General features: G+C 45.2%; 1 protein-coding gene across 1 annotated transcript; it reads left to right on the top strand.

The window, feature by feature from the left end:
• The first annotated feature begins 263 nt into the window (after positions 1-263).
• On the top strand, positions 264-12,673 carry LOC126544780 (uncharacterized). The gene is made up of 4 exons (XM_050192253.3): positions 264-708; positions 4,315-4,492; positions 9,729-9,870; positions 12,279-12,673. Exons 1-4 carry the CDS (start codon positions 618-620, stop codon positions 12,369-12,371), a joined length of 504 nt encoding a protein of 167 aa, XP_050048210.1. The 5' UTR covers positions 264-617; the 3' UTR covers positions 12,372-12,673.
• Positions 12,674-12,990: the final 317 nt, after the last annotated feature.

Below are 12,990 nucleotides of genomic sequence, written 5' to 3'. Positions count from 1 at the left end.
TTATAGTGACCTAAAGGCACTACGATGAGTCATTGTGGGAATCTAGCACAATACACCACACGCGCGAACACACAGGATGTGCTCGGCCCCATTTCTATTCGCGGCCACTTCCATTTCCAGAGTGTCGTTGATCACTGCCGAATCGGGTGGAAGCTAAGAGAATGAGAACGATGACAATAAAATGACGGCAAAATAATAGGGAAATATTGCCAGTGACTAAATTTGAATGCCTTCATTTAGTGCGCACTTAGCTTCGCCGGAACGATGCACACGCGTTCGGAACAGGATGTATTTGATGTTATTCTCCCACTGGCTTCTCACGGCGGTCTGCCACGGGTGTATCCACCGCGGATCGGAGGCGGACATGATGAGGCACGTGCAAAGGTCGCAGCAGCCCCACCTGAGCTCCGCAAACGCTACGTCAGCCTTAGCAAGCTAATGTGAAACGCCGCGTGTCGTAAACTCGGCACCGCTGATTTTGCGTTTCATTTTTTTCCCCCGTACAACCTGCGCAGCGACAGCACCTGTATATAGAGGCAACTCCTACCGTTGAGCGGTTGCGAGGTTACTCATCTTTTTTTTCCCACTTCGACACGCAAGCACGAAGACCTGAAAGTATGCTTTCCGCAATACAGTTGGTGGCCATTGCAGGCTTTCCTCTACTTGTCCGAGCTTCGGTACAGACACCTACGCCTACGTCATGCCAGAGTGAGTACGCGTTGGCCACATTTGTGCTTTTATTGCAAACTAAATTCAGCAGCTGATCGATGTCACGGAAGAGTATATATGATGTAGTGTATTTTTGTCAGGACTACGCTGTGGAGTCAAATTTCAAAAGACAACGGGGAAATTCAAATGAAAGAAAAACGCTCAGATATCAATGAACCGAAAAGTGGCAGTTTGAATTTGGGCGTCAAATGACAGTCACTCAAGTGCTGGTCACGGTCAGGTGGAACACGGAGCTGTGCTGGTCTTGTAATGCGTCGAATTGGTAAACAGCGTGGTCTGTAGGAGTAGGAGGGTGCGGCCCACTGGGAGAGAAATATAGTCTAGGGCGGTGACGCAATCTGCGTAGTGGTGAGATTAGGAGAATTTGCTGGCACTGCTGACTGGAGATATGTGCACGGATAACTAGAGATTTCTATGAGAGGTCGTCAACCTGTAGCAAACTAAACAGACTATTGATGATATCGACCAGAGGTAACACCATATGTAAGTAAGATTCTCTACCGTTTAGCTTGCTCGAGTTCGGAAGGATAAGCGTTGTTAAACGGGAATAACCACCAGGGGCAACCTCGGAAGGCTGTATTAAGTGCAGCGGAATTGACTTGTTGTTCATGGTTACGGCAGTCCTCTGTCCACCACTTTCAACCAATACCTCGGAACCTCTTCACTGGAGCACTCCAGATTTTGCGGTTTCTACGCTTACATTACATTGCTGCTATATCACCTAGTAAAGCGTATTGGTCAAGTCATCATATTCGTTTCATTCGCAGCTATGACTTAACCTAGGATTTTAGCCGTATTGTCTCATGATCTCATTAAGTTCGCTTTTGTTAACATTCTGTGCTGAAATTTCCATGCGCGGTAGTATTCGAGTCCCACCTAAATCGACATGGAACAGTCGCACAGCCGACATGGCCTCGTTCGTAACGGCGACCCCGTATGTGTTCAGAAGGAGAACGTCACGGCAGACTGAGTCACTGCAGCGGGTGTTGCCACGGCATGATGACATGTTCAAGCTGCGCCGCATCCGACATCACCACAGGTCTGAGTGTAAAAATAAAGATAATCCTGTCTGCTGCTATACAGGGTGTGATTTTTTGCTGCGAGAATTTAAAAAAACTGCCTGTGGCACATGGCAAATACAACGTGTGCTCTGGACTCCTCGCTGTCGCGAGCAGTCCAGAGCCGCAGTGCGTCGACTGCTCGCTGCTGGGTGACGTAATCAAAACGCCGCCTCGAGGGGCGCGGCTTTGCGCTCGCTACAGCCACCCGGTTTCGGTTTCGCGTGCTCTGATAGCCAAAATTCATCGTGTCACAATTCCGTGGGTAATCCAATCTTTTCGAGGTCCAGAGGTCTATATGGCTTTTAATGAGAGCTCGCTCTATTTGTCCATTTACGATTAAACCGTTGAAACTAAATGTGTAAAAGTTAATTCTTGATTGTTTGTTAATTATTGACTAATTACCACGTGCCACTGGCCAACCTGTGGTTGCCACCACTGATGGCATGTCTCCGAAGGAACGTTGCTCTTAATTCAAGACGGCTACATTTAAAAGCTTAAGCTTTAATACTTAATGTCTTCGTAGAAACACCCTGTATATGAATGAACGAATGAATGAATGCTTTATTTAGACAATACATTGTCTGGGATGTAGGGGCTCAAGGCAGATGCAACTGCCTGACAACGGCCCCCCTACCCGTACATTGCTCAGGGGGTGGAACATCATAAAAATACAGTGCAACAAAGTAGAAACAAGAAAAAGAACAAAATGTATGCGGCAAGCAATCAAGTATACAAAGAAGTAAGATTATTACACTTTATACATAATATATCATCAGTAATGCGCGAGAACAACGGAATATTTAAGCAAGCAAATGAGACTGATCAGTGTTACAAAGCATTATATAGCAAATAGGAGAAACAATGTGAGAGAAAAAACGACTAAAATAAAAATAAAAGTTATCGAGACCGCAAGGACAGTTAAGTACCATTAGGAACTTAGCAAAAGATAATTCCTAACCTTTTTCTTTACACTGCAAGCAGATCTGCATTCCTTAATCATAGTAGCGATTTCTGCATTATTATTTAGGAAATGAGGTACTAGGTAGGTGAGTGTCTGAGTACCATATTTGGTTCTAAATATAGGTATTCTTAGTCTCTTATGCCTAATGGGATATCGTGAGTTGTCGGATGACCAAAATGCGGACAGGGTATTTGGGTGATGCAGAATTTCCTTATGTGTATACATAGCAAGCCTTACTTGGAATAGATTATCTATTGTGAGTATGTTTAGCTTGGAAAAGTATGGTGCAGCATGGTCACTACGTTGGAGGTTGGACAATTTTCCAAGAATGTACGTATCTACTTAAGGTATAAGCGCGCTACATCTGACTTCGTGGTGCGCATAGATGGCGCAGCGCGTAGGGCTGTGAACTGATGGGAGAAGGTTCGGTACCAGCCATAGAACAAACTTTGGATACTGGGTATGTGGCACGGATAATGTGCTGCTGTTGAATCAACCTTGTTGCTGCCACTTACACCACTGGATATGTGTCACCTCATCTTTGCCGTCTTTAAATGCACCCCCTTCACGCCAACTTCTGTAACGGGATATTGTGCCGAAGCATATGTGCTGCACTTCAATGACAAAAAAAAAGAACCGTTAAAATTTCTGGGAATCGAACCTGTGCCGCGCGCGTACTTTGCGGCGGCACCGCTAGATGGCGCAGCGTGTGCAGCAGGAAGCCCAAAAGGCAACCCCGGCTGCGTACACATTTCCGCGTTGGCAATAAGGCCTCTATGGCAACATTGCTTCAATGCTAATTGCATTACCGACGACATTCATCATGAGATGGGTTCTGTCGGTATTCACATCATGTGATATGTCAATAGCAAGCTAAGAACGTAAGGCTACGGAGAGCACGAAGAAATCGCGGTGGGTAGAGTAATTATAGCTGCTACTGCAGTTAATATGTTGTAGTTATGCTATATCTGCTATATGGTAACAGTGTTATATAACCGTGTCTTCGTTTTCTCTTTCCTACTGCATGCCCCATTAGCACTACACATCCCAAGATGCCCACCTATCTCCGCACAGCGTGAGATGACTGCTTCCTACACCTGAAAGACTTCTTAACCTAACCACCAGAACTACTTTTCTGCCATCCGCGTGTGTATTTATCTTTTGTTAGAAAACCATTCTGCTACTCGGATGGACCACTGGTTGTTGAGTACTCCACATTACGTGCTCCGCCCCCCCCCCCCCCCCCAAAAAAAAAGGAAATGGTTCTGCCTTTTAACCTCAACTAGAGTGCTGCTAATATTTACTACCGTCCGATCATTTCATGACACTATAATGCACTCAGTGCCTCGTCCCTATGCTCTGAGCTTCTGTTCATGCGCATTTCTTATCATCACGTTTTGGCGCAGAGGTTAGTACTGGCAGAGTCTATGACGTCACAGTGAACAAGGCTGCAGGCCCCTTGGGGTAGGACAAAGACAGACGAACTTGTGGAAGTGCCCATCTTTGGTACACAGGGTGACGCTCATGTCTCTTCGTCTTTCTCATTTCCTCGCAATCATGCAGGTTCCCAGAAAGTTATGGTGAACGACGTCACCATTGTCAACGCCAAGATTGGGCAGACGATGACTTTAAACTTCACACTTGTGATCAAGGAGCCTCTCACATCGAACCCCACGCTAGCCGTGACCATGAAGAGGCAGACCGGTGGCAGTATCAGCTGCATTAACGACATCGGGTCATGGTACGATATCCCAGAAGTATCAAATGCGCGCAGACCCTATTTAAAGGGACACTAAAGTGAAACAATAAATCAGTTTAGACTAATGAAGCATTGTTTGAGAACCTTGCAGGCTGTCATTTAAAAAAAATAGTTTGATTATTAGATGAGAAAATGAAGGTCCAAGTATCAGTATTTGAATTTCGCGCTAAAATCCCAGCGCCTGTACGTCAGCGTGACGTCAGGGATTTCAAAGTATGTTTTCGCATTTTAGCCGCGTTGGCTGAGTAAAGGTTCCCGAAACTTGCCATGTTTAACATTTGGTTCCTTTAGAACACAATGTGGTCAATCTGTAGCGCTATATATGATTAGTAGGCTATAGAAGATGCCATCAAAATCCAAGACGTTACAGCCCCCAGGTGCAGGAAATCAAGTAGGCGTCGCCACCCGTATTTCGTTCTTGCGCTTTTTCTGGCTTACTAAACGTCTTATCGCTGTAAGAGTGGTGTTTTTGGTGTTTTGGAAAGGTAATTTACTGATGCAGAAGAAATCATATTTCACTTTAGTGTCCCTTTAAAAAGATCCATAAGAGAAAAAGAAATATTTGTCCTGCATTAGTAAACTACCCTTTAGAATGCTAAAAGAAAGCTATACTTTTATTGAGAAGAGTTTTGCTTTATACGCCAAAAAGTGAAGGAAACATGTTGAGCTCGGTTACCATTGTCAATGTCGTAAATTTCGATGGCGTGTGATAAGAACTAGGTGTTTTTCAGACAGCAAAGATGAACAGCATTGTATTTCAAACGAGACACAAAGAAAACTGGGCATGCTTCATGAACTTTTCTTGAGCCACCACGGGGCAGATGCCGAAAGAAACTGCATTTTGAAATTTTTGACGTCCCATTGGCGTATTGGCGCTGGGATTCCGGCACAAAGTAGAATTAATGACAGTTTCAATTTCATTTCTTTCTTCTTAAATCAATATTAAGGCACAAAATTGAGTAATGTAGAGTTTTCAAAGTGTGATTAATCCGTATAAAGCGATTTCGTGTTAGTCCTAATGTCCATTCAAAATTGTAGATAAGAAGAAGCGTTACATATGGGCGGTATGTGACCTTTGTATTCAAAAAGACATCTGAAACACAAAGATGTTCCCGTTAGAAAACCAGTGAACAATTTTTAATAAAGTTTGTTGCATTTAGGAGGGAAAGTAGCTTTCTGCACGCATTGCAGAAAGCGCAACGTAAATCTTGGGCCGCACAGTTCTTTCTTTTTTCTTTTTTCAAGAATGCCAAAGTCGGCAAGTTTCAAAGAATCTGAAGCAAACATTTTAAAAATCCATAAGATAATACGGAAATCAGATATCGCGCTTTTGTCGACAGCCTCTCTTACAAAAATTGGACGAGTGTGGTACCTACGTTTTCAGCTTGTTTGTTTACGGAGATTTTGCGAAATACTTACTAAAAATTACGGTTATATGTTTTAAAACGCGTCATATATTACATCAAATTTCAACACTCTTTATATCTGAACAGTAGAGATGGTTGAATACCAAATTTTTTGAACACCAATTTAATAGCAATAGTAAGTGGGGCTGTGACCTAGTCAAGCTGTTCTGACAAATAGCTTTTTGTCACAGTCCTTCTTTCTGTATCAGTGACAGAATGAAAATAAAGATTGATTGATTGAAGTATCGGACCTCGAATGGAATATCGCATAGCCAACTGCAGGCGTATAAGCGTATTTACAGCAGCAATATTATTTTGGATAATTAGGTACAATCCTTATATTGACAAGTCGAAAGAAATAAACAGCTTACTGTCAGGAACAAAGAGTCAGTTTTAAACACGAGAAATCTAATTCTCATTAAAAGCTGCAAGAACAGCCTCTTAGCCTCTTTAGAGCCAGGTTGCAAACAAGCTTTCCAAAAATGATTGCCTGCTGTATGGACTAGTGCTTCACACACAAAGGTTAAACAACCGGCTGCGGGGGAAAAAGATAAATTGTGGTATCGGAAAAACAAAGAGCTTCCGAAGGACTTGTGTGCCGCAAGGACATGTAAAAGGGCCTGTTGTTAGGGCGAGATCTGTGGTAGTAGCTTAAAAGATGAGAATCCTAGATGGCGAGACGGCCAATAACATTAAATGGCAGACCACAAGCACAAGTTTTCACGCATTCTTCCGCCGTAAAACCGGAAACCGAACATGCATTATCCCTCTTTCTTCTACATTCCTTGGAAGTGTTCTTTATCGTTGTTTCACTTTTGATAAACTTCAATACTTTGATTAGGAAATGAAGAACAGTAACAAAGATGTAGCTATTGGTTGTTGCGACACATTGGGTTGGTTTCAGTATTGAAAGTACTTAATAGTTCCTTTTCGAATTCGACTGCGAATAGTACTTGTCATCGCATTCGTAATTTGCATCCACAAACTTGAAAATATTCGCCCATCCTTACTAGACTACAAAATTGTGACATCTTGTTTTTATTACTGAATTGCAGGGAAATTTCAGGAAAATTCGTAAACCTGATGCCTCCGGTTTTTCTAAATTTTGTGATATTGGTGAAATCTTTCAAGAAATGATAGCTGAAATTGAAAATCCGCTTTCTACAGTTGGCAGGATGTAGCTTTAAAATACTGAAACCACGCCTATAAATTCGTTGTAATGGTTGCCGATAAGAGTTGTTTACCCGTTCCCATTTATTTATGTACGAGCTCTTGAGGTAAGGATTCATCTTTGAATAACCTCGTGATGGCAATATATGCGGAAAAGGGCGTATCAATAAATTAATTAATTGTCCGGTCGCCAGAATTGTTTTTAGCGGAACAAAGACATTTCTTAACACCCGCTCGCATCTTGCCCATGTAAGTTCTTAGGCAGCATTGTTCGAGCTATGAAGATTTTGATGAGGTTGTTTAACGGATGCGGTATAACTTTCTGCGGAGACAGCAGCGGCTATGAACTACGTTGCAGTAGATACTCTAGGGATACCTTAAACCACCTAGTTATTGCAATGTGCACCTAGAGATCGATGCGATGAGCGATTTTGCACTGTATACCATCGTGAGAATGCGGCCGTCACGGCTGTCATTGAATACCAAACCGGCTGCGATGCGTCAGAGCAGGCGACCGCCCACCGAGGAGCATAAACGTCGGGAAGGTGGAGCTTGCCTGACGTCCTGTCGAAGTACGCGACAATTATTGCCTAATGGCCGGACGTCTGAGGTCACACCAGTATGATAATCATCCTGCTTTAGCCGGGATATCATCTTTCTCCTCTCTAAAAACGACAAAAATGTGACGCCGAACCGGCCCACCATGTTTGATAGTTTTCTCGCCCTAAGTTTTATTGCGAGAGCAATTAGATCTACACTACCGGCGAATATTAACCGTTGGCACCGCAGGCCACCGTGATATTCAGGATATATTTGTGTATAAGTACTTACTGTTCTGCAAAAAAGATGGAGCTGGGCAGGCCATGTAATGCGTAGGGCAAATAACTAGTGGACCATTAGAGTTACATAATGGGTTCCAAGGAAGGGGAAGCGCAGTCGAGGACGGTAGGAAATTAGGTGGGGTGATAAAATTAGAAAATTTGCAAGCGCAAGTTGGAATCAGCTAGCGCAAGACAGGGGTAATTGGAGATCCCTGGGAGTTGACATTCGTCCTGCAGTTGGACATAAAAAGAGGCAGCTGCTGCTACTGCTGTTGCTGCTGATGATGATGGCGATGCTATGTTCTGCCGTATTAGCAAGGTATATGCTACACTATTCAGCCACCAAAGTAGCTGAAACCCCTGGATTATGCTTTTGCTACATGTATCCTCATGTCGTAGGGCGCTTATTTTGTGCAGCGAAGCAGGAGCGGAAACCCAGGCGATAGAAGAGCACTGAAGTGTTTGTCGTTGTATCTTCCGGCCTCGCGGACAGCGACGGACCCAAAGCACCTCTTCTCATTTTTCTTCGCTGCAATGGCGCCGGGAAAAAAGCTGAGCCATTCAGGCGATCCATAGGCTAAGGAGAATGAGCGGGTAGTAGCTTAAGACGGCTCACATGTGCCGTACGTGTCGCGATCGCGACGGTTCAAGTCGTGTGATGGTGCTATAGGATCAATGGTGTAGAAGACAGATGTGTGGTACATCACGCGGTGGCAACCATGATAGCGCGCAAGAAATTTCTGTGAAATGCAAGGACTATGGGGACTATCCACAGCCCTACAAGGTGGCCATTTGCAGAACGTTGCGTAGCCAGGCCGCTGTCGTCTTTTAACTTCTCGCGAACCTGGTCGGTGGTTGTGAGGAAACGAGCCAGCTACAGTTGGTATATTTTGCCGCTTGAGACACTTAAAATCTAAGGTTTTACGCGCCGAAACTACAATTTGATTAAGGGGCACACCGTAGCGGCGGACTCCACAATAGGTTTGACCATTTAGCGTTCTTTAAAGTGGAAGCGATACGCGGCACACGGGCACTCTTGCATTTCGCCCTTATCGAAATGCGGCCGTTGTGGCCGGCTTTGGGATCCCGTTATCTCGTGCTTAGCCCTGCAACGCCGGAGAATTGTTGGTCGCGATCAAACTACGAGCGAAAATTCTTTAGCCTGACAAGTTGCTTGTGGTGCGGCGGTTCGAGATCAGTGTCCAGGACATAATAGAGAAATGTCTGAACCCAGTGTGTGCTGCACGGGAGAAGCGAGGGCGTTGAGCGAACAGGCCGTGTCGTCTGTGCTCTTGAAAAACGGGAAGCAGAGGCCGACGGTTTTTTGGACACGACCGAGTGACTCTGCACGCAGAAAGTTCACAGCGTAGTTAACAGGATTGCTGACAAGCATAGTCAACGAACCAGAGGAAGCGTTGAGGAAGGCAAACGGGAAAGGTACGGCCTTGCGATGAAGAAAAGTAGGCGATGGCGTAAAACGCATGGTAGCTAGCGTCTGGCGTGGCGGAGCAATATACGGAAGAAACGCCAACATTTCGGGTGCGTAGGCTCTTCCTTCCGCCGTTGTGCTGAACAGAGGCCTCTTGTTATTGTATAGTGCTGCGTAACACTTACATTCCGCGTAATTTTCACTGTCCACGTGGAACATGTTAATCTCTTTCGACATAGGGTACGCAAAAGCGAACAGATTTGCAAAAATATTCAATTTACTTAGTGCAAGATATATAGAACGAGAGGAAGTGGGAATGAGTCACGTTGAGCTTGGCCGTATCGCATAGAATTTATTGATAATAGGCCGAATAATCGCGTTTTAAATTTCAGCACGTACAAGCTCTGCGGTGGAACAAAGGACTTCGAGAAGAAGCTGGCTCAGTTGTGGAACAACCAGTGCCCGGTTCCAGCGATTACAGTGCAAGAGACAATAGAGGCCAAGCTGGAGTCCTTCATACAGTTTCTTATAGGTGTAAGTACTCGGCGCTTTGATATAGCACACACACAAAAAAAGGAGAGAGAGCGAATGATAAAGTAGAAGCAATGCGGTTAACCCCATTGCACCTGATTTGCTACCCTGTGCACTGGGCCAACTTGGGTGGGTGTGACTGAGTTTTAGTTTGCTCTCAATATTATATCTGGCCATTACAAGCAATTTTAACGCGACAGCGTTCAGGAGCGCCTGTCGCAGAAAAGCCGGTATCGTCGGTGTCGCCGGCGTGGGCCGTGAGCAAAAAATCCTGGAATGCAATTGATAAATAAAGACAACTTGCAAGATGGGTTGGGCGGGAAGCGAACCAGGGTCTCCGGAGTGTGAGACGGAGACGCTACCACTCAGCCATGAGTTCGATGGTTCAAAGCGCGACAAAAACGTCTCTAGTGAAGGCGGTGTTGCCTTAGAAACGTGCCGTAGAAAGTTATACTGCGGTGTATATCGGTAATTATGATCATGTAAATTACAGTAGTCGCAGTTAAACGAGTAGCGAAGTACGCACACGCAGAGCCATCTTGCGGCAAACACAGAAGAACCCCTCCTCGCAATGTACGGCGCTGCCCCGACAGGTGGCGCGCCACTCGCCCGCTTCTCCCTTTCATCTCGTTTGAGCACATTGGGGCCGTGCGGGGAACGGTGCGACGATGCCCCAATACCCTTGCGTTTAATAAGTTTTCTCGCTCCCTCTCCTTCCAACTTCCAGTGTGCGTCACTGGAACCCTCGTGTTTAGGCGACGCGGCTCTTCTTTCCTCTCACAGCGCGATTCCTAGATGAAGCGCCCGATGCGGGACGCCTCTGACATGATCGCTGCGCCATAGCACATCTGGTGAGAAAGCGCCCCCTGCGATGTGTGCCGTGCTGCTGGCGAGGAGTTATGCGTCTGCGTGATGTTCCCAAGCTAGATAGAGGACAATCCCATCGAGGCGTCAGCCCCTTGATCGCGTCCACCTTCATGGCGCGTCGAGGTCCGGCTGTCCGTGCCGATCACGACGTTTGGCTCACGCAGATCTTTTCTCGCTCTGAGACACCGAATTCTTTGGTTCGTTCCGCTTGCTCAGGCGCACGTTTCGTTGCCGCGCCGAACGCTGCGTTGCTCGTCGCTCACCGCGTGATTGGGGAATGAGTGGGCGGTGCGAACAGGGTGCGATAACGCTATCGCATTCCACTCTTGAAGGCGAAGCGGAAGCGTCCTCCAATTTTTTATCTTACTTGTTATAATCATATATATACTACTGCCAGAAATCTCCACATAAACCATAATGGTCCATAATATACATAACCATTAATGATTGCACCCCGTAGGCATCAACTACCGTTGAGTCAGCCAAATTCAGAAAACCCTTCGCAATAAATCATGAATGCTTCGCATTACGTTGCATGTGCTATATAGATGTGTTTGTTACCTGTACATATAGCGACAGAAGTTGACAGGAGTATGAAGACGAAGTGATCAAGGAAGATCCAACAAGGAATGGTCTCAGGCTGCAGCCAATGCTTAAAAATGGAAACTTGTGCTCGCTCCACCCTTAGTGATCCCTTGATAGAACGCAATTATACGTGCTGAATGACAGTATGCCATCTGTATATGTGGCGCGTACAAGAGCACCACAAGTTTTGCATAACGGATTGTATGGGGGCATATTTGGGTCCACTTCCAGATTATTAGACTAAAATTAGCCGGCGCGGTATCGTACGTAAATATCGCCTTTCGACGACGTAGACTAAAGAGAAGCAGGAAGGCAAATAATTACCTAAATGTGATTAACAGCTGGCAGACGTCGGGAGAAAAATGAATTGGACGGCAAATTTAATGCATACAGTGATGGCGCAAGGTAACCGATATGGCTCACGTCGTAAATGTTAGGAAACTATCATCATGGAAAAATAGCGGTAATGGAGAAGTTTTAGCTCCCCTGAGCCTGCGCAGGCCCTTTCCTGGAAGAGATCAAGACGCGTTCGCTGTAGTAGCCAGCGAACAAAGTTGAACATGGTCCGAGACCATACAGTCAAGAGCAATGCGAAATTTCTGCCGGTGGCGGGCGATCTAGTCGATGGATCTAGTCTGTAGTTACAGCCTTCGAGGCTTCCTCGCCTCGTTTGGAGAAGGGGAGAACCATTCGTTTAGGGTGATAGTAACCTACAGACACAACCATTAAAGATGTAGTCTGGCAACCTGCGAGAGGGACGTCCCATATTTCGTTTCATCATCTTGGCGCAGTACTGCTAGTGAGAAGGAGCACGGGAGGTAGGCGCATCAGGCTGGTATAACGCAGTAGAGTAATCTATGGACATTGAACAGTAAGCGATGAGCCTCAGCGCCTGACAATACCAGTAAACAGAACTCTATACGCCAATACTTATTTTTTCTCTTCTGTTCTTGTTGCAGTTTGCCCCAACGACCATCACTATTGAGCTTAAGGTCACCGACGGTGGTGCCTCGGTTGGATGTCAGTCCTTCAAAGTAAACATAGCGGCTTGAGGAGGAGCGGCTCACAGAAACAAAGGGAGGTCGAGGATGAAGGCTTAATTGCCCAGGAAAGCATGGACGAATTAGGAGAGGTCCAATTAAGGCTTCCTTTTGCATCTACGGGTGAGGGAAAGAAAAGCTAAGCAATGAAGAAGCAGTGTACAACACTCGGATTATTTATGGCCACATACCAGATACTAGTTCATGGACTCGTCGAAAAAATGTGGAAGATAACAATCTCATCTGCTGCCATCAAGACAATATTACGAGAATGAATTTGTATGTTTGCGCGAATAAAAAGATGTTGCGAACGATTTGTATTTTTTTTACTCAACACAACTGAAATAAGAGCGTTCAAATTTCATTACCTGGGCGTAATAAGGTACACTGGTAATCTAAGCCTTCATGTTGGATTTTTACGCTTTTTCTTTGACAGAGGTACAACGAAAACAGCATATTATATGTGAAAGGTAGATGTGCTGGCAATGCCGTACTGGTTTTATTTGATTAACGCGCAGCATAAGTTACGCCTGAAGAAATACAAACATGGAAAATTACTAGGCAGTTGCGGCCTATGAGAAGAAAATGTTTCCAATAAAAAGTAACGTAAATAAGTGTCGCAGCAGCACAA

This window comes from Dermacentor andersoni, chromosome 10, assembly GCF_023375885.2.
Source record: "Dermacentor andersoni chromosome 10, qqDerAnde1_hic_scaffold, whole genome shotgun sequence".
NCBI classification, from domain to species: Eukaryota; Metazoa; Arthropoda; class Arachnida; order Ixodida; family Ixodidae; genus Dermacentor; species Dermacentor andersoni.
Note: the sequence above shows the minus strand (reverse complement) of the source record. Positions and strands in the feature narration are given on the sequence as shown.